This window comes from Furipterus horrens, unplaced genomic scaffold (genome assembly GCF_987537825.1).
Source record: "Furipterus horrens unplaced genomic scaffold, mFurHor1.1.pri manual_scaffold_8, whole genome shotgun sequence".
Lineage (NCBI taxonomy): Eukaryota > Metazoa > Chordata > Mammalia > Chiroptera > Furipteridae > Furipterus > Furipterus horrens.
The window spans coordinates 90470139-90490354 of record NW_028327178.1 but is presented as its reverse complement, the minus strand read 5'-3'; the positions used below and the strand labels follow the sequence as shown (position 1 = coordinate 90490354).

Sequence of the window (20216 nt, the reverse complement as noted above, 5' to 3'; positions counted from 1 at the left end):
CCGACCCCCTGCCCCTCAGGGTCCAGCCCCTCAGCATCAGGGGGCTGGCGGAGGCAGCCAGTCTCCTGCCCCGCCCATCTCAGCCACAGCATGGGCGTCAGTCACCTGCTGGGCTGCTGTTCCCAGCCAGTCCCAGACCCACTTCTTCCCCCTGGTTTCATTTGAACAGATGCAACTGTTCCCTTGACTCACAGTTCCAGGGACCTCCTCCCGGACGTCCATGTTCTCTAGAGAGAAAATAATCCCATGTGACAAGTTGTCCCATCTTAGATTCCAACTTCCTTCCCCATTCAGGGTCTGCACCAGCTTCCCTTTAGCAGCAGCCCGGTTTCCATCATTTCTCTCAAGACGTTACCTCTGGTCTGTATGTCTCCAATGACAAGAGCTTGTCAGCGGCATAAAAACGGCTACTGTCAGTGCAATGACGTGCAGCCACTCAGAACCTGTGGGTGGCGGGCGATGGCGGGTGAGGGAGAGCAGCCTCGCTGGCTCGCTGTGAGAGAACCCGTCTTCAGGCCACGGGAGGGGACGGGGCCTGGACCAGCCTCGCTGGGCCAGAGTCGGCCTCCACAGGAAGCTGCAGCTCCCGCAGCCTCAGAGTCTCACTTCTTGGCTATTCTCTTACTGAACACCCCACAAAGGTGCTTCAGATTCCAGGAGCTTCCATGTCTCCCGAGAGCCCATTCAGAAGGCCTGACACCGTCTGAAAGCCCCTGCTGTGCTGAGGGTGTCACAGGCACAGCCGTCTCATGTTGTGCAAGTGGGGGACCTAGGCTCAGGGAAGTGAGATGACCTAAGTCCAGGCCCGCCCTGCCCCAAAGCCAGTGGCCCACCCCGCAGCACTGCTAGGGAAAGGCGGAGAGGAAACAGAGCCTGCTGGGCCTCTGGCAAGTTGCAGCAGCTTTCTGGCCTTCTCTTTACTGCAAAGGGGGTTTCCTGAGACAGCGCTTCTGGGTCCTGTCCTGACCATTCTGACCCTCACACACCCATCCCACACTCGGTCCTCGTCCCAGCATTAAACTTCCCCTCACAGGAGCACAAAAGACCTCCTCAGAGTACGGGGGTGCAAGGTGCCGTGGCCCCCAGAGACAGGCTTAACATTCCCAGCTCTCTCCCCTGTGGCTGCTCCCGCAGCCAAGCAGGGCAGTGGGCCTTTCCCCTCCTCTCCAGCGGGATAGAAGCCCCTTCCCTTTCTGAACACACATACACATGTACACACGCACACACACGTTTCTTTTCCTGGTCTTCTGTGGCTCCACGCTGGGCTCTGGGGACTGCACACTCATCCCTCCCAGGGGTCAGGCTCCTGCCTGCCTGCAGCACCTGGCCTACCACCTCTGCGGGACAGCCTCTGTGTTGGGGAAGGATCACACGCATGCTCGCATTCCACCAGACATGCCACTAGTTCCGTTGCAGCTCTGCTCACCACACTGGGGAGTTGGGAATTTCTTTGCTTCGAGGCTGTCTCCTCACTTGGAGACCAGAGCCCGGCTGCATGCCTGGTGGGGAAACAATGTCTACATGACGATCCTCAGAAAGCATCAGAGGGGTGATCGGTGCCAGGGAGCCCTGTTCCCCACCTGATGCCAGAGCCCATGCCCTTGTCACGTGTCATCCTGCCCTGAATGCAGAACCATGTGTACATGTGATCTTGGTTAAACCTCTCAACCGCTAGGCCTCAGCTTCTTCCACCCGTCACATGGTGACAACAGGTCTCCCTCCTGGAAGGACCACCCTGAAGGTTAATGAGAACCCCATGTCTCAGCCGCTGGTGCCAGGCCCCATTCTAGGCACTAGAGTACAACTGTCAAGATAGACAAGGACCTCAGGCCCAAGTGCCTCAGGACCACGGAAAGGATGACAGCACCTCCCAGGTGCCACACAAGGTGCCCACCACCCTCACCCTCCCTCTCCCTTTCCACAGGGCCCACGGACCTCAGCATGAAAGGCGGGGCCTCCGCCACCCCCACCACGCCCGCGCCCACGCCCCCCAGCAACAGCACCAGCAGGACCATGCCCACCGCCCAGCTCAGCCCCACAGAGATCAGCGCTGTGCGGCAGCTCATTGCCGGCTACCGGGAGTCCGCAGCCTTCCTGCTGCGCTCGGCAGATGAACTGGAAAACCTCATTTTGCAGCAGAACTGACCCCGCGGCACCTGGAGCGCACTGCCCTAGGGAAGGGGGCCGGCACGGCCTGGACTCCGCTCCCTGCCTCACCAGTTGGTACATTTTGGTTTTTGAAAGAGGTGGGATCCAAAAGCGCTGTTTCTAGCCACACTCCAAGCACCTGAGACTTTGGGCACAAGGACACTTTTTTTTTGGAATCTCACCACACGGGTGCTCTGACCTGCTTGGAAGAGGCTGATGGGGCAGCTTTGGAAGGGCTGGGCTCCCCTGACAGGGCGCTGGGGCCGCAGCTCTATTTAGTATCATCTTCGTGGACCCTGATGTTAGAATCCCACTCCCAGATAATTACCTTTCAAGTCTTAGGTGAGCAGAATTGCATATTTATTGAGAAAAACAAAGTGGACCCTTTCTTCCTCTCCCCTTAGTAATTTATTTTTCTGAAAATGGATTCTTTTGTGTTTGTACAGATTGCCAGTCTGTGTCTGTCTGATCAGGATATCTCCCTGTGACCTAACATTCCATATCACTACACAAGCGTGGGCGGGGGCTGCGGAGGGGCTGCTGTGGGCAGGGTGCCAGGCGGGCTGTGCCTCTTGAGTGCCCAGCACCACCGAGCAGGAGGACCTCACCCACACCCACTGCAAAGACAAACACACGCCCCTCCCCCATCCACCCCCCATTCCACGGCCACCTGTATTCTACCTCACACTCCAGCAGGGGCTTTTTCCAGGATGTGCCCCGAGCCTGTTCTGAATGGCTGTCTCCCAACTCCCCACGCAGTGTATCTGTCGGGAGGTAAGTCCAGATGGGTGGCAGGAGCAGCTGGAGCCCACAGAGGGATGCAGCCCTGGCCTGCCCAGCTGCTAGACAGGACAGAGCCCTGGGGGACAGCAGCCAGGGTCCTTGCCCTTGCCCTGCCTCCAGGGAGTTAGGCGGACCTTCTCCGCACAGACCCAGGGTTCTCTGACACCTGCTGGGGAGGGTTCTTCAGAGTGAGCCCCCGGGTGTCAGGCAGCCACTGGACAGGAAAGGCAGCTGTGAGCTCCTGGGCGGACTTGGGCTCCCATATCCTGCCCCCCTGGCTGAAATATAAAGGGACCATCAACAACCGGAGAAGCCCATTGGGTTCTCCTACGACCAGCCCTCCTGGAGGGACCAGTCCTGGAAGAAACCTATAATCCCTGGAGTGTGAAAAGGGGCAGAAAGTAAAGGCTGGCCTAGTTTCCTTCCTCCCGATAGGCACTTCCTCTTGCTCAGTGCAATACCTACCAGTGCTGCTAAAACCAGGGATTTGCCCAGACCTCAGAAGGCCCGAGGGGCCTCTCCGTGCAACACTCCGTAGCCATGGCAGCAGCCCTCTGCTGCCTGCCCCTGCCCAGAGCCAGCAGAAGCCCTCTGCTGCCTTTCCTCCCTCAGAGCAAAGAGGGCCCAGGGGAGCCAGGGCCGGGTGAGTACACCCTAGGATGGTTACTGAGAGCCACCTGACCCCAGAGCAGGCACCCCTTCTCAAACCAGCTTCTCTGCAGCCAGCTGCCTCCCCGCACTGTGGCAGACCACCCCCAGGAGGCCGGGGCCGGGGCTGCAGTGTGGCTGTCCTACCCTGCCTCAGGTCCAGAAACTGAAAGGTGGCATGCCCCACTCCGTGCTTAGGTCCAGCCCCTAGAGGTTGGGGGTGGTCGTTTTTTTTTTTTTTAAATCTCTCAAGTGGCCTCCAGCACCCCACCTCACTGCCCCACCCCTGCCTTCCATCTGACCCGCCCACAGGCCCCTGGTCAGGGCCAGGACACCCCAAACTCCCCCTCAGCACAGCACAAATTCCAGTGTCCAAGGCCTCTCCCACAGCTCCGCCACCCACACGCCCACCCTCCCCCTGCTCAGTACACTCCCTAAATTCGCGTTTGTGTAAATATTTTTTTGTGTGAACAATATTACAAAGTAATCAGTAGATCTTTTGCAAAATGTTACCCCAGGCAATTTGTGAAATCTTAATGTTAAAAACTGGCAGAGACAATCGCCGCCTTAGAATCCCTGGTATCAGTTGCTTAACATGTCATCTCTCCTCCCAGAGGCAGGACCGAGCCAGGCACGAAATGGTTCGCTTTTATTGACAGACAGGAGTGAGGACTGGGCAAGGGGCTCCCGCCACCACCACCAAGGGATCAGATCTCGAGATCACATAAGCTACAGTTTCCAGTCGCGTTTTTCTGAGTTCAGGCTGCCCTAGCTGACAACCTTCCACCCACCTAGTGCTGCGGTAAGAGCGGAGGTTCCATGTGTTCTAAAGAGAGGAAAGGAGTGTCAGTGTCCACGGGGCCCCCAGCAGCCCCTCCAGGATGCACTCTTGAGGCGCGGGCCTTCCCACTGAAGCTACGCCAGGAGCCCCTGGGGATGGCAGCATCAGGAGCAAGTTACTGTGTGGAAACAGGATTCCATTAGCTAGTTCAGTCAGGGAACTTGTTCTGTTTGGTTTTTTGTTTTAAAAGATGCAGCTTCAACCCAGTCCCTACCCCTCGACTTGTAGAGCACCCAAGGGCTGGTTCTGCTGACCCCAGGGATGGCCTTCTCCCAAAGCCCTGCCCCAAAACCATTTAAAACTCTTAAGGAGGGAGAGCCTAGGGCACAAATTAAGTCATTTGGGATCCAAAGTTTAAGAGGTGAGAGTAGAACACACAGATTCCAGAGTCTTTGCAGGGGCCTAACGGCGAGAGAACGGCAGAATCCAGAGAGCAGGGATTAGTCTCACTGCGGGTCATGTCGGAGACCAGCAACAGTGGGACCCATCTGAAGTCATTCACCCTCTCCACTCATACAGATGGACAGTGCACATCCAAGGCCGCACAGAAGTGGGGACAGGCAGGGGCTGGGAGGCTTTTAGAGCATTTCAAACAGGTGGATCCGGCCATCCCTATTCCCAAGGGCCACTTACGACTCCAGGGTGGTTACAGGATTAACTACCAGTTCATTTCAAAATGCTGCTTTGAACTCAGAGGGTTGATACATTTAATTTGTAATTTTTTGTAAAACTTTTTACAAGATAGTAAAGTATTTCACCAGAATACCAGTTTCAATCCGTCCATGGTCTGATTTTTATATAATTTAGTGGTGCTTTAGAAATGTTGTTTTTGTTGTTTCTGAGCTAAACAGCTCAATCTTTTTTCGCCTGTATCTACCTAAGACCAATGTGAACCTTTGTATTTTTGCTCCTAATTTTGGACTCAGTGAAAGTGTACTGTTTACATGTACAGATGCCCCAGCCCCTGTGTGTTCCGCAAGACTCGCTCTTGAGGAGGAAGGTTCACCTCACTAAGCTCACCTGCTTAGCAAAGCCACAAGACAAAACCTCTCACTTTTTACCTACGTTTCCACCTAAAAACAAAAACAACCAACCTACACCACACAGAAGTCAGATTTACTGAAAAACGCTTTTCTAAGCTCAGAAAAATCTCTGTGCAGCAGATGCCCGTGTGTCTACCACTGGTCCATGTAGAAGCAAAGGTCAGAGCAGAGACCTGCCATGGCCGTTGGTGGGAGGCTTCGTGGGCAGATGAAAAGTGAAAGCAAGACTTGACTGCAGAGCTGTGGGAGGGATCCAGTTCTCCCAGCAGCCTGGGGAGGGGAAGATCAAGGTGGCTCATGTGACCTTCAGGATCAAGCCACCCAGCTTTAGGGACAACCCAAGGTCGTCAGTCCTCTGGCATAACTCAGACAGGTTTTGGAAGAGCGTGAGTTCCCTGAGGCGAGATTTTAAGGCTCCCCAGTGCAGATGGCACCAGCCCTTCTGGGTTCCCCTGGAGGCAGCTCAGGCTGAGGCATCACCTCTGGGGAGGGGCAGGGGGTTCCAGACAGTAACCATATGGCACTTATGGCAAACAGTGGATGGCACCAACTTTTAAAGGTGACTCTTTAGCACTTAATCAATGGCTTCATCTCTAAATTATATTTTTACAGATATGCACCTATGCAACTTAATGTGGCTCTTCTAAGCAGGTGAGGACTTCCTCTTCAATGCTCTATAAAAATTGTGTTCTATATAGTGAGTTTTTCCAGTACATGTGGCTTAATACTTTAATTCTTAGACTGTGTCTTCTCTATGTGATGCAACTAAATTCTGTTTTGTGGAATGACTAGCACAGGCCAACTCCCTCTCCCTTCACTTAACAAAAGACCAATGAGCTGTTAATCGAGCTGTTATCTCCATGGTATTACTTGCTAAATGCACTGATTTCATAAGTATGTGGAATCCTTTTTCTTTTGGATCTGTATATCATATATAAGACTGAATCTACTTAATAAACACTGAATAACAAACCGAATCCTTTATATCCACTATGTCCTCTAAATAGCAGCATACGGGAGGTCCTTGGTAACTTTCCTTCAACCAATGAACTTGTCATTTCCTTCCTTGGCGTACACCAAGCACCAGCAGGCACCTCACCTAAATTCAGCCAGTAGCCCAGCCAGGTCTTAGACTCAGCTGTTTCCCTGTAAATAGCTCCCTTCCCACTCTCCTCGCCCAGTGCGCAGCTCTTCCATGGACAGAAACTAAACTTACCTACCAGCCCTCAAATGCTGGCTTGGAAAACTAAGGAAATGCCATCCCTGGTCCTGAACCTTCACTGCATGGCACCCACTGGGCCCAAAGCCTTAGATCCCTCCTTGAAGGAAACATAAGGGCTGCTTTTCCCAAAGACATTTACTCATGCACAGACTTCCTCATCCTATATATATCATTAAGGTTAAACTTTTAAAAGAAAACTTGCAGGAATATGGGTAGGAACAAAATTGTCACGAGTTTAAAAACAACTTTGACCATGTGGGTTAAATGCAAAAACACAAGTTTTACACACACACACACACACACTATATAGAAGTTATTTTGAAAACATTTAGTTTTTGTAATGGCAGAAGAATCTCTTTAAAATAGAAATTCTGTGCTGCTGCCAAATATATAGAAGGAGTGGGGCCAATAGTTTAAAGCCATTGTACCCATGGAGTGCACTCTGTGGCCAAGATTCATAAGGACAGTAGCAAGTGGGCACCCTATCTTTTCACATGCATGTGCCGATCACGTGCAGCAAACCCTCAGTACTACCATGAAAACTGATCCTACCGAATCTACTGCTGCTGAGAACCATCGAGGGACCATAAACCCCCACAACATGGGACAACACATCCAGAACCCAGAGCAGCCACGCGCAGACCGTGCTGGTGTACTGGGGCAGCACTCACCTCGGATGAAGCACTGTCGCTCTGAGAAGTGGCCGGAGGCCGGAGAAGCGCAGCTCAGTCCCCTCTGGCTTCTCTCATGGAGCTCCGGGCTGCTGCTGTTAACAGTGCACAGAACATCAAAATGGGAACGCCCCCTTAGAGCAGGGACATCAAATTTACACAGTGACCAAGCAGGCGACCCTCTCGTCACTCAGTGACAGACAGGGAAGATCATGCACGTCACCACAAAAATAATTTAAAATGCACTATGGAAGCTTAACAGTTACAGGAAATTTAAGAATCCTTTGCAGTCATCTCTCCCCTCCTTGGTCTTTTGTATAAACCCAGATTAGGTTTATCATTTTGTATAAACCCAGATTAGGTTTATCATCAGTCAGGGGGCTCTTCAATGAAGGGCCCCAGCTGCCTAAGCTCTCGCGCCATCTGAAATAGGCGTGCATGTGCATTCCTGCGGGGAGAGGGCCCAGACCTCCCGTAAGGCTCTCAAAGGAGCCTGTTCCCTGAAAGGCCAAGAGCCACTGCACTGACAGCTGTCTTTTTGTTACGTAGAAGAAAAAAAAAATAGAGCTTCTGTCTCCATCTTTTGGTACTTACAGATGTTCATTCCAGGCTTTCAAATTGATGCAAAGAGATGACAGGAAGCAAAGGGCACTGTCAAGGTTTGGTTTCAACTTTTAATCTCTAAGGTCACAAAGCCCACCCTCTGTCACAAGGTACCCACACACAAAGGCAACACAGCCTGTGCCCCCCCCTCTCAGGGGACAGGGCAGGCAGATGCTTGGCCCCTCATATGGCTCCAGGTGCAGGAGGGCTATTCTGTTACGCGCATACCCCCCCTCAAGCAAGGTCCGACTTCCTCAAGAGCAGGTTGGACAAAAAGCCAATGAGCACCTCAACAGGCTGGTAAGACATTCTTTTCATATTCTGAAACATTAGGTTTCCTCATCCTTTGGACCAGGAGTAAAAATGCCTCCCCTACCCCTCAGTCTCTGAACTCTGTGCTGTGCATTCAATAGCTGCAGCGCAAGGCCACAAGCCAGACATCCACCTTGAGGCCTGCAGCTCCCCTCTGGGGTAAGGGTCAAGCATGTGAGCTGACAGGAGCCCCACAGGTTTTCCCGTAAACTGATGTACTGATCGGCTGCTGGGTGCACGCCAACAGTGCAGAGGAAGTACTTCTATGCGCCAGGCCCTAACAACTTGGTGAAGTGGGAACCACTATCTCCATTCAGCAATGGAAAAGCTGGCAGAGGCCGAGTAACCCAACTACAGCAGTGGCGGCTGCCAGGGCCTGTCCTCGAACCCGCTGCACTACTCTGCCTCCCTGATGAAATTCACTCTGGATTCTAATGGATTCTGAACTCCCGCCGACATGCAGGCAGATTCTGTGACAGGAAGGCACGTGTACACGTCTTCACCACCAGGCAGCTGTCCAGTGACCACGGAGCCCAGCCAGAGCTTCTCCAACTGCACCTGTAATGCAGAACAAGACTGCAACTTGAACTGCCCCCAAAGATATTCCACCACACAAAGCCGATTTTCTCCAATTTGCAGGAAACAAATTAATGGATCCTTTTTTTTAGTTCATCTTTACTTCCTATCATTTTTTTTTTTTTTTACTTTTAGTGTATGTATATACCAAGATCCTGCCATGCAAAAAACCATGTATTTAAGTGCTTCATGTGTAAGTGTGAGGACTGAGAAGCGAACCCCTGCAGGATGGCACCCACTCAGCCTCACTTAAGCAGCATCAGACCCCACCTTGAGCCAGTGCCCACCTCTCTGCTGCCTGCTGCTGTTGTGCAGAGGCGCTGCGTTTATGGCCCTTCAAGGTTGAAACTGTTCACCCTCCCCACACATCATCAGCCATCAGGAAGCTCTTGGGCAATCCCAGTCTCATGGAAGCAGTGAGATGAGCACCCTCATCATTTTCATTACTTTCTGCTTCCCAGGGCACACGTGGGAAAGTTTGCCACATCATGCAGTCTCAAGACCAGTGAAACTGACAAGCTGTGCCTGTAGGTCTCACCGCACTGTAGAGCTCCTTCCAACATCACAAGCCCCAGAGCCGAGGTGAGCGAGCTGACATTTGCCCCTGCAATGCAGCTTCTACACTCCAGCCTGACCTTCCATCCCAACCCAGTGGGGCAGCCACAGATGACTTAGACCACAGTGCAGGTTGTACAGGTTTATTTTTCCAATACCACAGAGACATACAGGAGCAGCGCTTTCCCTGGGCAGCCCCTCGGACCAGACCAGTTTCAGACTGTGCCCTAGAGTGGCCCCAAAGGTCACAATGTTAGGAAGAAGAGGATCAAACACACTTGGGCCTCTGCTCCTTGTCTTTGGTAAACACTCTTGAAGTTCACAACTTGGATTTGGCCAATACTGCATTTAAATCACCACCACACCACTGCCAACTTCTCATTCACGCTTCAGATGACAAAAGTGCCACACTGGATGAAATGGGAGAAAAAAATAAAGACCTTCCAGATGAAATGAGATCTGCTGAAGTCACACCCATTTTATACTTCAGACGGAAGCGCTCACACAGGGAGACTAAAGTTAAACGAGGACTCAACTCTGCAACAAGTCGAGATACAAGGAATAAGGGAGCAGGGTGAGGAAAAACAACTATGGAGACATCTGTTTGTTAGAAATGTGTTAGGAGACAGGCAGGCAGCAGACCAGGCTGTTTCTTCCCCAATCTTCTGTCAAAAGGAGCCCTGTGGCCCCAGGAGAGCACGGTCCCAGGTACTGCTGACAGGCAGTGGCCCTGAGCTAAGTCTAGAAGGCCCATCTCGGGGCTGCCCAGGGCACTCACCCTTGAATTCAGAAGCACTTAACACTGGTGGTGGTGGTGGTGGTTTGTCACATATGGCAGTGAGCAGCCAGTAAAGGCTGGAGAAGAGATGTGAGGAGCAAGACGTAATTGCTCAGTAGTGGGCAGGCAGGCAGGTGACTATGGCTCTGCAGGCTAGAGCAGGTCCACCAGGTGACCCATGACAAGGCACCAGACCAACCTGGCAGATCACAAGTCAATCACTCCGCCCTCAGGTCGGGCAGCACAGCACGCAGTGGCTCTGACGCAGGTGGAGAGAGGTCTAATACACCATTTTAATGCAATGATGCCCAAGACATAAAATAAGAGAGAGACGTTCATGTTCTCTGTACATTACATCCATTTACAGAATCGGCCAGTACTGTGTACAACATATAAATACATGATAAAACATTAGAGGTGCATAGAGCATACTTACAGAAGCCAAAAATTTCACTTTATACATCCAAGGATAAAGAGTTAAAAATATAAAAATAAGAAACACACACTGCTTTGAAATGTAAAATGACTTTCACATATACAGGTGCGTGGAGATGCCCGCTCCCATGAGTCCAAAGTGACGAGGAGGGTGTCAGGCAGAGGCATTCACTTGCCAAACATCTGGACATCTGACTTACAAGGTCTACAGATGGCATTTGAAGACAGACAACCTTATGCCCGACCCCACTGTCCAAGCAGGTCTAGTCAAGGTTCCAAAAGCTTTTGTGGGTCAGTGGATTGTAACAAGACAGCGAAGTCCCAAATCTGCTTCATCAACAGAACCAAAGCTTAAAGGGCTCCTCAACTGGCATCAGAATGAACTCTGACCCTGAGGTCAGCAGGTGCTTGAGCCCCCTGGTGGGCACTGCTGGGAATTACCTAAACCCTGTGCTGGTTCTTCCCCCACCATCAGCTCCCCCAGTAGCATAAGGAAAGGTGGCAGGGAGGGAGCAATGGAAGACTGACATTTCTACTTAGTTCAGGTAGGTTCGTACCCTCCATGGGGAACACAACCTTCTTTCTTCAGTTCCAAGTCCCTCTGGCTTTCAGGCAGGCTCCCCACACCACACCAAGCTCTAACTGTCTACACGAGGGCTCGGCTGGCATGTTGGGCTCTAGAGAAAAGCCCAGTGAGTTGCCCTGTGGGAAACCCTTCCCGCAAGACAGGAAGGTTGGTAAGTGACACAGAGGGCCTTTAGCACTATAAATTTTAGGGAGAGGCAAGAGTGTTCCTGCCTAAAGAGACAGAGTCTATATATCAATGATATTCTGTATACAGATTTAAGATCAATCATTATCAAAATACACACACTAAATGTACAATTTTTCCCATGGCCATAATTTATTATCTCACCACAAGGCACAATACACAGAGCTTTGAGGGTCCAATACAGTCATCATGACAGAATGCACCACAGCCCTGGCACATGATCATGGCTTTCAGGCTGCACGCACACTGGAGCGAGATGCCCTCCACTGTGCTGCTGTCGGTGAACATCTGCAAGGAGAGTGATGCACTGTGGCGCGCACCGAAGTTAGCTTTGTGGCTCAGCTGCACCACACTTCCAGCAAGGCCTTTGGGAAAGGGGGGGGAGCTGGAGGAGTAATTAAAGCTGGTGGAACTTAGCTGGAGTTTGGAGAGCTTCCCATAAAATGCCTGTTTGATGTTGAATTGGGAGGGAATAGAAGAAGGCTCCAGAGGCTGACTGAGCCCTTTCCCAGGCTCTCGGGGCAACTTCCAGAAGGGCAGGTCAAGGACAAAGGGCATCGCTTGCAAGTGATCCACCAGATCCCGAGGACCAGGTCCAGCTGCGTTTCTGTTCTCTGTATTTGCCTTGAGAGGCACCCCCACAAAAGTCTTCTCACTCTTGATGCTGCCAACAGAGGCAGGCGGTGGCTTTGGAGCCCAGTCTTCCCTGGCAGTCTGTACTCCACCAGATCCAGAGTTTTTACTTGATCCTAGCTTCCTACTGGGAAAACCAGGAGGGGCATCAGCGGGCAACGGTGTTGGCTCCACAGGCCGGGGGCACTGAAGGGCTGCAGCCAGGTTTCTGGAGCCAAAGAGCTTCTTCCCTTGGCCCCCAGCACTGTTCTGATCACCCAGGGCCTGACCTGTCTGATCGGGACCCAAGGAAACCACGTTTGGAGATGAGGAACAAGGGGCTTTCGAGGTAGTGAGATTTCCTGGACTCCTGCCTGGGGCAGCGTTTGAATTACTGCACTGGGACATATCACAGCCTTCCTTGTGTCCTTCAAAACTAAAGGGGGAGAACTGCTCTTTGGAATCCACTTCTCCTTTCCCAAAGGCAGCAGTCAGGTTTGTCCCTGGGTATAGGGAGTCTAAACTTGGGACTGTCTTGGAAATCTTTTGGGGTGTTCCTGGAGTCTGGGTGGCCTCCAGCCTGGCAAGACCAGCGTTTGCTTCACGGCTGTCGAGGCTGCTCCTGCCAACCACGCAACTGTCACTCCCAGGCTCTTGCAAAGACCCTGCCCCCTGCTCTTTTGCCAGTGGGAGCCCTGGGCATTCGGGTTTGCTGCCAGAGAGGGCTGGAGGAAGAACCTTCTCTAGGGGCAAGTTTCCCTGCAGTAACTGCATCACGAGTGGATTAGTGGCCTCCACTGAGGACCCAGGCCTGCCCAGGGACACGGGTCTTGGCTGGTACTCTGTACTGGCCAGCAGCAGGGAATCTGGGATCTTTTGGGGGACCGCACATACACGAGATACCCAACTCTGAGGAGCAACTACCCTGTCTGTCCTTGTAACCAGACTCTGGTCACCACTCATCTTAGAGAGGGAGGCAGAGCAGTTCCGATCTAGCTTCTCCTCCTGATCCCCCACTGAGGGTCTCCTCATCACCGTGGCTTCACCAGGCTCAGCCTCACTGCTCTCCTCAGACAGGTGGCCTTCAAAGTCAGAGGCTGTGTCTGTGGACTCGCTGTGAGGACTTAGTGCTTCCGAGTCTCCATTGATTTTTAGCTTTTCAATTTCCACCTGTCTGCAGTCATTGCCTGTGCCATCTGTGCACCTGAGAGATGTCACTGCCCAGAGTGAAGGACGGCAGGGGAGATCTAGACCCTCTTCAGCTGTCGACCCCTCAGGCAATGAAGGAATGAGGGGAGCAGCCTCCTCCCACTCTTCTTCAACCTGGGGTTCAACAGGCGGAACGTTCTCTCTGGAGCCTGGTTCGGGCTGTCCTGCTGCCTCATCACTTGACAGGCCAGGCACCCAAGGAGCAGCACCATCGGAGACAAGAGCCTCAGTTTTCAAGTCTTCTTTTCTAGTAGCACTTTCCCTCAAGGGTGGGCATGAGTCACCAAGTCCTAATTCGTCATCAAATTGTCTGTCCTGTAGGCAACCAGCCAATAACTCAGGTGTGGAACTGGGGGTCACATACACATGATCCTTCATGGCTGGGTTACTGTCAATGTCCGGAGCCCGGCCAGTTCTGTCTTCTAATACAACATTCCCCACCAGAGACTGAACAGGACCATTGCTGGTTGGAAGAGCAGGTCCTTGCTCCTCATTATCTCTTTCCCAGGAAGTGGTATCAGCCTCACATTCAGTTCCGACATCGAGATGCAATGGAGACTGCTCAGCTAATTTCTCAGGTGCTGGGGTTTTGGAGGAGAGTGCGGGCAAAGCCTGGCACGGCTGGTCCCCAGTGGGAGCAGCTGGAAGCTGGGAGGCGTCTCCAGGCCCACTCACATCTGGCGCCCTCTGTAGTGGGCAGCTCTCTTCCTCTCCGAGAGAAGTCAGGTGTTCCCGCCTGGGCCTGGGCGCAGCGGTGCCAGCCTGCATGTGCTCCCCAGTTAGAGGATAAGGCGGCAGTAGTTGTGTTCGCTGTAGATCTGACGCACACTCTCCAGGGGTTCCTGGGGCTCCATCGGGCTCAGGGTGGCCACAGGCCTCACCACCATCACCACTGCTGCTGCCTCTGACACCTCCCTCATTGGTGGCCCTGCCGCCACCTCCACCCGGGCCACCCCCCCCTCCGATGGCAGTGGTGGCCGTCTCTCGATGGCAGTGGTGGCCTCTCGCCCCTCGGACCTGCAGAGCACGGGCTTTAATGTCTGCGAGGGTCCTGGCGCCAGTCCAGCCCCGGCAGGAGGACTCCGTGATGGGGACAATGCGGGGGCATATCTGGTAAGTGGGCTGACCTTTAACCACCCAGGGTGGTTTGATACGTGAAAGTTGTATCTGCAAGAGAAGAATTAGAAAAAAGTTTTAATTGACTGGGTGTTTAGAACTAGGCACTGTCAAACAAAATTGGGATTCTAGTAGCTTAGGGGCTATGGCCTAGACAAGCAAATAATTTTCCTTAAAAATTAAATCATGCCCTGGATGGTGTGGCTCAGTGGACTGAGCGCCGGCCTGTGAACCAAAGAGTGCCAGTTTGATTCCCAGTCAGGTAATATGCCCGAGTTGCAGGTCGGATCCCAAGTTGGGGGCACATGAGAGGCAAGCACACATTGATACTTCTCTCCCTTTCCCCCTCCCTTTCCCTCTCTCTAAAAATAATCTTAAAAATAAAATAAAATACATTAAATCATCATGGTAAAATGACTGACCACACCACCACACCATTTCAAAAAGGTTCTGCTCAAGGGCTGTTATATGCCATACTTCTAAATTTAGTTTCTGGTGGGACTATGCGAGTCACTATACAAAGAATCTAACACCACCTAATAAAAAACTTCAAAACCCCACAGAACTCTGACCTCTAGAGATAACGTCAACAGAGTGAACAAACAAGTGAAGCAGAAAAGGCCCTCATTCCCCTGATTGTCAAATCCATCTGCGGAATGACTCTCTTGTAGAGTGCGCTACACGCCCACATAATCAACACGAGGGCCCGGCAAAGGGGCTCCACTAATCTCCTGGCCCTCAAGGGGAAAGAGCCTCCTACCCGGATGGGCGGGACTTTGGGCTCCTCTTTGGTGGGCTGTGGCTTTTCGGAGTGAACACTTTCAATTGTGTTACGAAAGGACTGACGATCTTCAAGCCGGGGCTTCTTTTCGGGAAAGGATGCAGAGGCTGCCTCCTCAAAGGACTTCCTCTTCTGATCCTTGGGTTCCTGATCAACAGTCTCCTGGTGCAAGCTGGGAATTCTGTCTGAAGAGGGAGAGGCCCGTGCCAGGTCGTCCGGATCGGTCTGGATTCGAGAAGCCCCAGTTTCCACTGCGAATCTGGGACCCTCAGGGTCAGGTGCTGTAGAGGACGCGCTGGGCAGGTGGGGACTGCCCACCCCTGCGGAGTCAGTCTTAGCCTCCCCATCCTTACAGAGGGGAATGTCTGGGGTTATAGACTGTACATCTTTAACAACCCCTCCTTGGTCTAGCTCCTGCTTTTTGTACAGATTCCTTCTGGCTCTGGTTCGGAGATCTGGCCGAGAGCGTTTCTTGAAATGCCCATCTCGCTGCCGGGTGGCTGGACCACGCTGTGGCCGTGTTAATTCTCCTGGGACACACAAGTCACCCTTGATTCCAGCCTCCTCTTGGCCCACGTTCTGCTGCAACAAGTCCTCTCTGGTCAAACCCAATCTGCAAACCGAACGCACACCATCAGTTACAGGTCAGAGAAGGCATGTCTATTTTCTTTCTATGAATGACATACACCCAGATAGTATGTATCTCAGAACAAAAGAAATCTGCATGGTGTGTAACACATGTAACCATAGGAAAACCCTTGGTAGCTTCCTCGTGAATGGCATGAAGCTAAACGAGCCAATTCACTGCAGTCTCCACATTCCCACCCAACAGAGAAGCATGCGTGACTGAGAATACCCCCCAAAGCCCAGACCCACACCCACAGCCACCGAGTGCGCCTTACTTCTGTCCATAGTAGTCCTCGAAGAATTTTTCTTTCCATTGTTCCACTTTCTTTTCCTTCTCCATTTCCTGTCGTATCCTGACTTGCATTTCATGAGTGAATTCGCCTAGAGAGAAATATAACTTTCTGAGTACATGTGTTCAAGGGTATTGAGATGTCTTATGGGAAGCAGTTCTACCTTCTCAGTTTTCAAAATACATGTGACTTTGGTGAATTTAGAGATCTTTTCTTTACCCTCACTATCTTCATGCTGGTTCCCGTCTCCTCCAAAGAATCTCCAACAACATCATGCTCTTACTCAGGACAGAACTACCATGTCTGTTACAAGGAAAATTCATTCTTCCCTAGGGTGATTAGTCATAAAGCAGCAAGCAACACACTGTTCAAAAAAGCAAAACGAAAAACAAACAAACAAAAGAACCATTGTTGCTTTCTGTGCAGAAAGAAGTTAACCTAGCAGGCCTGACGACCACACACCCTTCCCTTGGCTGACACCTAGGAACCTGGATTTGGGGAGGGTTCCCACCCCCTAACTGATATGAATGGCTCACTGTGCCTAAACTGTTTCTGCCAACAAGATGGTTTATGACGAGCACCTGCTTTCCTTTGGGGACTCTGGAATTTGGGTCTGTGCCAGGCACAGGCATGCTCCATGATTAGCTCCCAATAAAATCCTGGGCACCAAGTCTTTAATGAGCTTCCCCGGCAGACGACATTTCACACGTGCTGTCTCAGCTTGTCGGTGAGGGAGCTGAGCGCAACCTGTGTGACTCCCCTGGGAGAGGGCCTTGGACGCTTGCTCCTGGCTCCTCTGGTCTTCACCCCAGGAGTCTTTTCCCCTTGCTGATTTTGTTCTGCATTCTTTTGCTGTAATAAACTACAGCTGTGAAGAGGACTCTATGTTGAGTGCTGTGAGTCCTCCTAATGAAACAATGAACCTGGAGGGGGTGCCAGGGACCTTCCAACACACTCCCCTTGTTGCTTCCCCACAAAATTATACTAAGAGAAGCTAACAATCACTCCAAGTGACAATGTCTAAAAATAGAGCATCTAGTGAAAATTAACGTGTAGGTCAATGCCACATTGCACTTTCTTCCACCCAACCAGACAACACGCTTACTGGAAAGAATAGGAGTGGACAGTTTTAACGATGAAGAGGCAAATGCAGATGGATATAGATACACACAAAATAGTGGAAGCCCCAATACTCTGAACCTTCTTGAGAGCTATGGAGTGAGCACATTTAAGAACCTGCCACATTTGTTAGTATTGTGAGAAAAGCCCGCCTTACACTAAATATCCCTTGGGAAAAAAGGAGCAATAGGTGAAAATGAGTGGCTGAGTTTTAAATACCAGGAGACGAGTGACAGCAAGCACAGCAGGCACCTCTGAAGCCGTCTGAGATGAGAACCTCTACTCACCATCAGCCAGGCGCTCACGCCAGCTCTGGGCTGCATGGGTGAAGAACTCATTATTCAGTGCACTGCTGCTGAGACGCGGCAGGCCATCTGTCCCCACCTAGAAGGATCAGGCAAATAAGCCAATAAATAAAAAACTTACTGAGACAACAGAAGCTCGCCCAGAGAGAAGCAAAGAGAAAGCCACCTATCCGTACCTGTCTGTCCACTTCAGGCAGGAGGAAGAGGAGTTGCTGCTGGAAGTGGGATGGCAGGGCATGAAAGGTCCGGGAGTTTATCAGGGCCCGGAGGTTGGTGTTGACAAGAATGGACCCAGGTGTCTCAAAATCTATCTCTTCCCCTCTGTTGCGCTTCATCTGACCTGTGATTTTTGAAGCAGTAAAAAGCAAGGTACAGATTTTCAGCTTCTTAAAGTAAAAAGCAAATGCTGACTGAGGGGGGAAACTTTGGTGGCAGCACCCAAGCTACCCAGAACTTATCAGCACACAACTTGCTCAACTATTCGGTCCATCCTAACCTGTATGTTACAATTATTCTTTCCAGGTTACTGTCATTGCCACCAAACCTAAGAGAACACTTGGGCCTGCATCCTCTCAGACAAGACTGTACCATGCTGTGTCACAGCCTGAAGAAGACACTCTTGTCACAGAAAACCAGGCGGGGGCAGGCTCTGATGTTCCCTCCAAAGCTGGAGAAAGACTCCACATGTCAACTGGTGAAATGATGGAAGCTGTCTAAAAGCACGGCCGGTGAGCAACCACAGGAAATCTGCAGAAGCCTTACTGTGACTGCACTGAAGAGGTATGATCTCCACGCAGGAAGGTACTAAGGGTTGTTTAAAGCCCACTGAAATGTCAATACCTCTCACAGAAGCCTCAGCAAATGTTACTTTTATTTTAAAAATCACTTAGAATAGAGACCTGTGAGACCTTAGATTTAGCACTGCTGATCAGCTGGAAAATCAGACTTACTTCCCACTTCGGCAATGGTTTATTCTAATCTTCACAAGTGTAGCTAGTCCTCTTAATGGTTTCTTGTCACCCATCTACAAAAAGCCAGCATGTGGGCTTTGAGATATAAATCCTGAAACAGCACATCCTGGCCTTGCAAGTAGCCCTACAAGTGTGGGAGGCGCACACTACTGAGTTTGTTTGCATCTCCCAGATCCAACTTAAGCTTCCATTCAACTTGCTGACTGGCTTGTAGAAAAGGGCATCTGACAGAGGCTAAATGTTGGAACACATGTGGCAGGATGCTGTCAAAGAAAGGAAATGGATGCTGGAATTCTTCACAGAGAAGCTCAGAAGCAGTTTTCACTCACTCCAACACTGACTAAGCAGTGCCACCAAGGCAAGCACAGACTAGGCCCTTACAGGGACATATAAGGAGCAATGTGACACCATCTCTGCCCACAACGAGCTCTCACAGTCTAGCAGAGAAGATCTATATATGGAATAAGCGAAATGCAAGGTGAAAAAAAAAAAAAAAAATAGAGGGCTACCCAAGATAGGCTGGTAAAAGAAGTGGAGTAGACTACATGTCACTTGGCTTGCAGGGGCCCCCTTTACAGGCAGAGAAACAAGTGCCAAGCCACTCACCTGTGGCTGGCTTCCGGAAGCCTCTCAGGAGCGGGGCAGGGTCCCGGGCGACCTCGGCCTGGCCACGAATAGCAGCGCTGCCCAGGGCCAGAGAGCCGCTGCTGCTGCTGGATGGGCTGCCGCTCTCGCCATCGGCGTGGCGGCCCGAGAACCCTGAAGGCACAGCATTCCTCTGGTCAAAAGTATCACCCACCACGCCCACATCTCTCAGACAAGCTTCCTTCTCCCAGCTCTCCCCGAGATGCTGCCAGCGACCCTGGGGCTTCCGCAGCCCACCTTGGGCTGTCACAACTCAGCACCCCATGCTCTGGCTGGCTTTACCACGTCACTAAGAATGCCACGCTGCCATCTCAGCGTGTACAGCACCGCACCTTTCACAGAGCACTGGCACACTCCTTCGTTGGACCCTCACGACCGCCCTGACAGGCCAATGGGAGGGCATGGCAGAGGCCAGCACTGGCACTGAGGCCACTGCCTGCCAGAGGAGGGTCTCCTGACGCTACTGGCACCGCACTACCCAGGGAACTGCTGCCGGAGGGAGGCCAGCGCCCAGGGCCTGAGGAAGGAGTGCCACAACCAGGAGTTTGCACATACCTGATGCCGATTCCACGTGGGCCCCGTTTACCTTCAGAGGAGTCAGGACAACGCGAGGCAGCATCACCCCAGTCTTCTTCTTCTGCTTGTTTGCCTATGTTCCCACAGGGAATACAGAAAGAGCCCGAGTCACCTGCAGGGCCAAAGGAGCCGCCCCTCGCGACTACGTCTCCTCTCACTGTCTTGTATGCGACCAGCTTGGCAGGTGATGCCGACAGCAGCACTGACTGTTGCTGGGCCAGGTGCCGGCCCCTGTGCCAAGCATCACCCGAGTGGAAAAGAACCTATCATCACCCCCATTTTACAGAGAAGGAAGTTGCCCAAGGTCCCAAAGCCAGTGAGTGAGCAAAAGGGCCGTTATTCAAACCACGGACTCCCAGGCTCGTGTCCACACCACTCTGCACCATGCTCTACTTCTCCCCGGATCACCCAGCCACAGTAAAACAAATCACTCTGCTCTCAGACCTATGACCCACTTTTTCTATGACCCACTTTTAAATGGTACTAACAGGTGGAGACCAAACTGACGTTCTCCGCTCTTCAAACGCGCTCTCGGTTAGCTGCAGGGGGGAGTCCTGCCTGTGCCTGACCTCACTTAT

The 20216-nt window shown here is 51.9% G+C and overlaps 2 protein-coding genes across 4 annotated transcripts in view; one reads left to right on the top strand and one right to left on the bottom strand.

Moving 5' to 3' along the window:
• NOL4L (nucleolar protein 4 like) overlaps nucleotides 1-2590 on the top strand; it is a 118384-nt gene extending 115794 nt beyond the window's left edge. For all 3 annotated transcript variants that reach the window (XM_090286219.1, XM_090286221.1, XM_090286220.1), the window contains one exon: nucleotides 1925-2590. In XM_090286219.1, the coding sequence (XP_090142345.1) occupies nucleotides 1925-2145 (221 nt within the window). In that variant the 3' untranslated portion in view covers nucleotides 2146-2590. The remainder of the gene's footprint in view (nucleotides 1-1924) is intronic.
• A 6939-nt stretch (nucleotides 2591-9529) lies between these two features.
• ASXL1 (ASXL transcriptional regulator 1) overlaps nucleotides 9530-20216 on the bottom strand; it is a 74474-nt gene continuing 63787 nt past the window's right edge. The window contains exons 7-13 of the mRNA XM_090286218.1: nucleotides 19618-19711; nucleotides 19024-19176; nucleotides 17623-17786; nucleotides 17429-17525; nucleotides 16008-16113; nucleotides 15085-15718; nucleotides 9530-14375 (exon numbers count right to left, since the gene is read on the bottom strand). Of these exons, the coding sequence (XP_090142344.1) occupies nucleotides 11523-14375; nucleotides 15085-15718; nucleotides 16008-16113; nucleotides 17429-17525; nucleotides 17623-17786; nucleotides 19024-19176; nucleotides 19618-19711 (4101 nt within the window). The 3' untranslated portion in view covers nucleotides 9530-11522. The remainder of the gene's footprint in view (nucleotides 14376-15084; nucleotides 15719-16007; nucleotides 16114-17428; nucleotides 17526-17622; nucleotides 17787-19023; nucleotides 19177-19617; nucleotides 19712-20216) is intronic.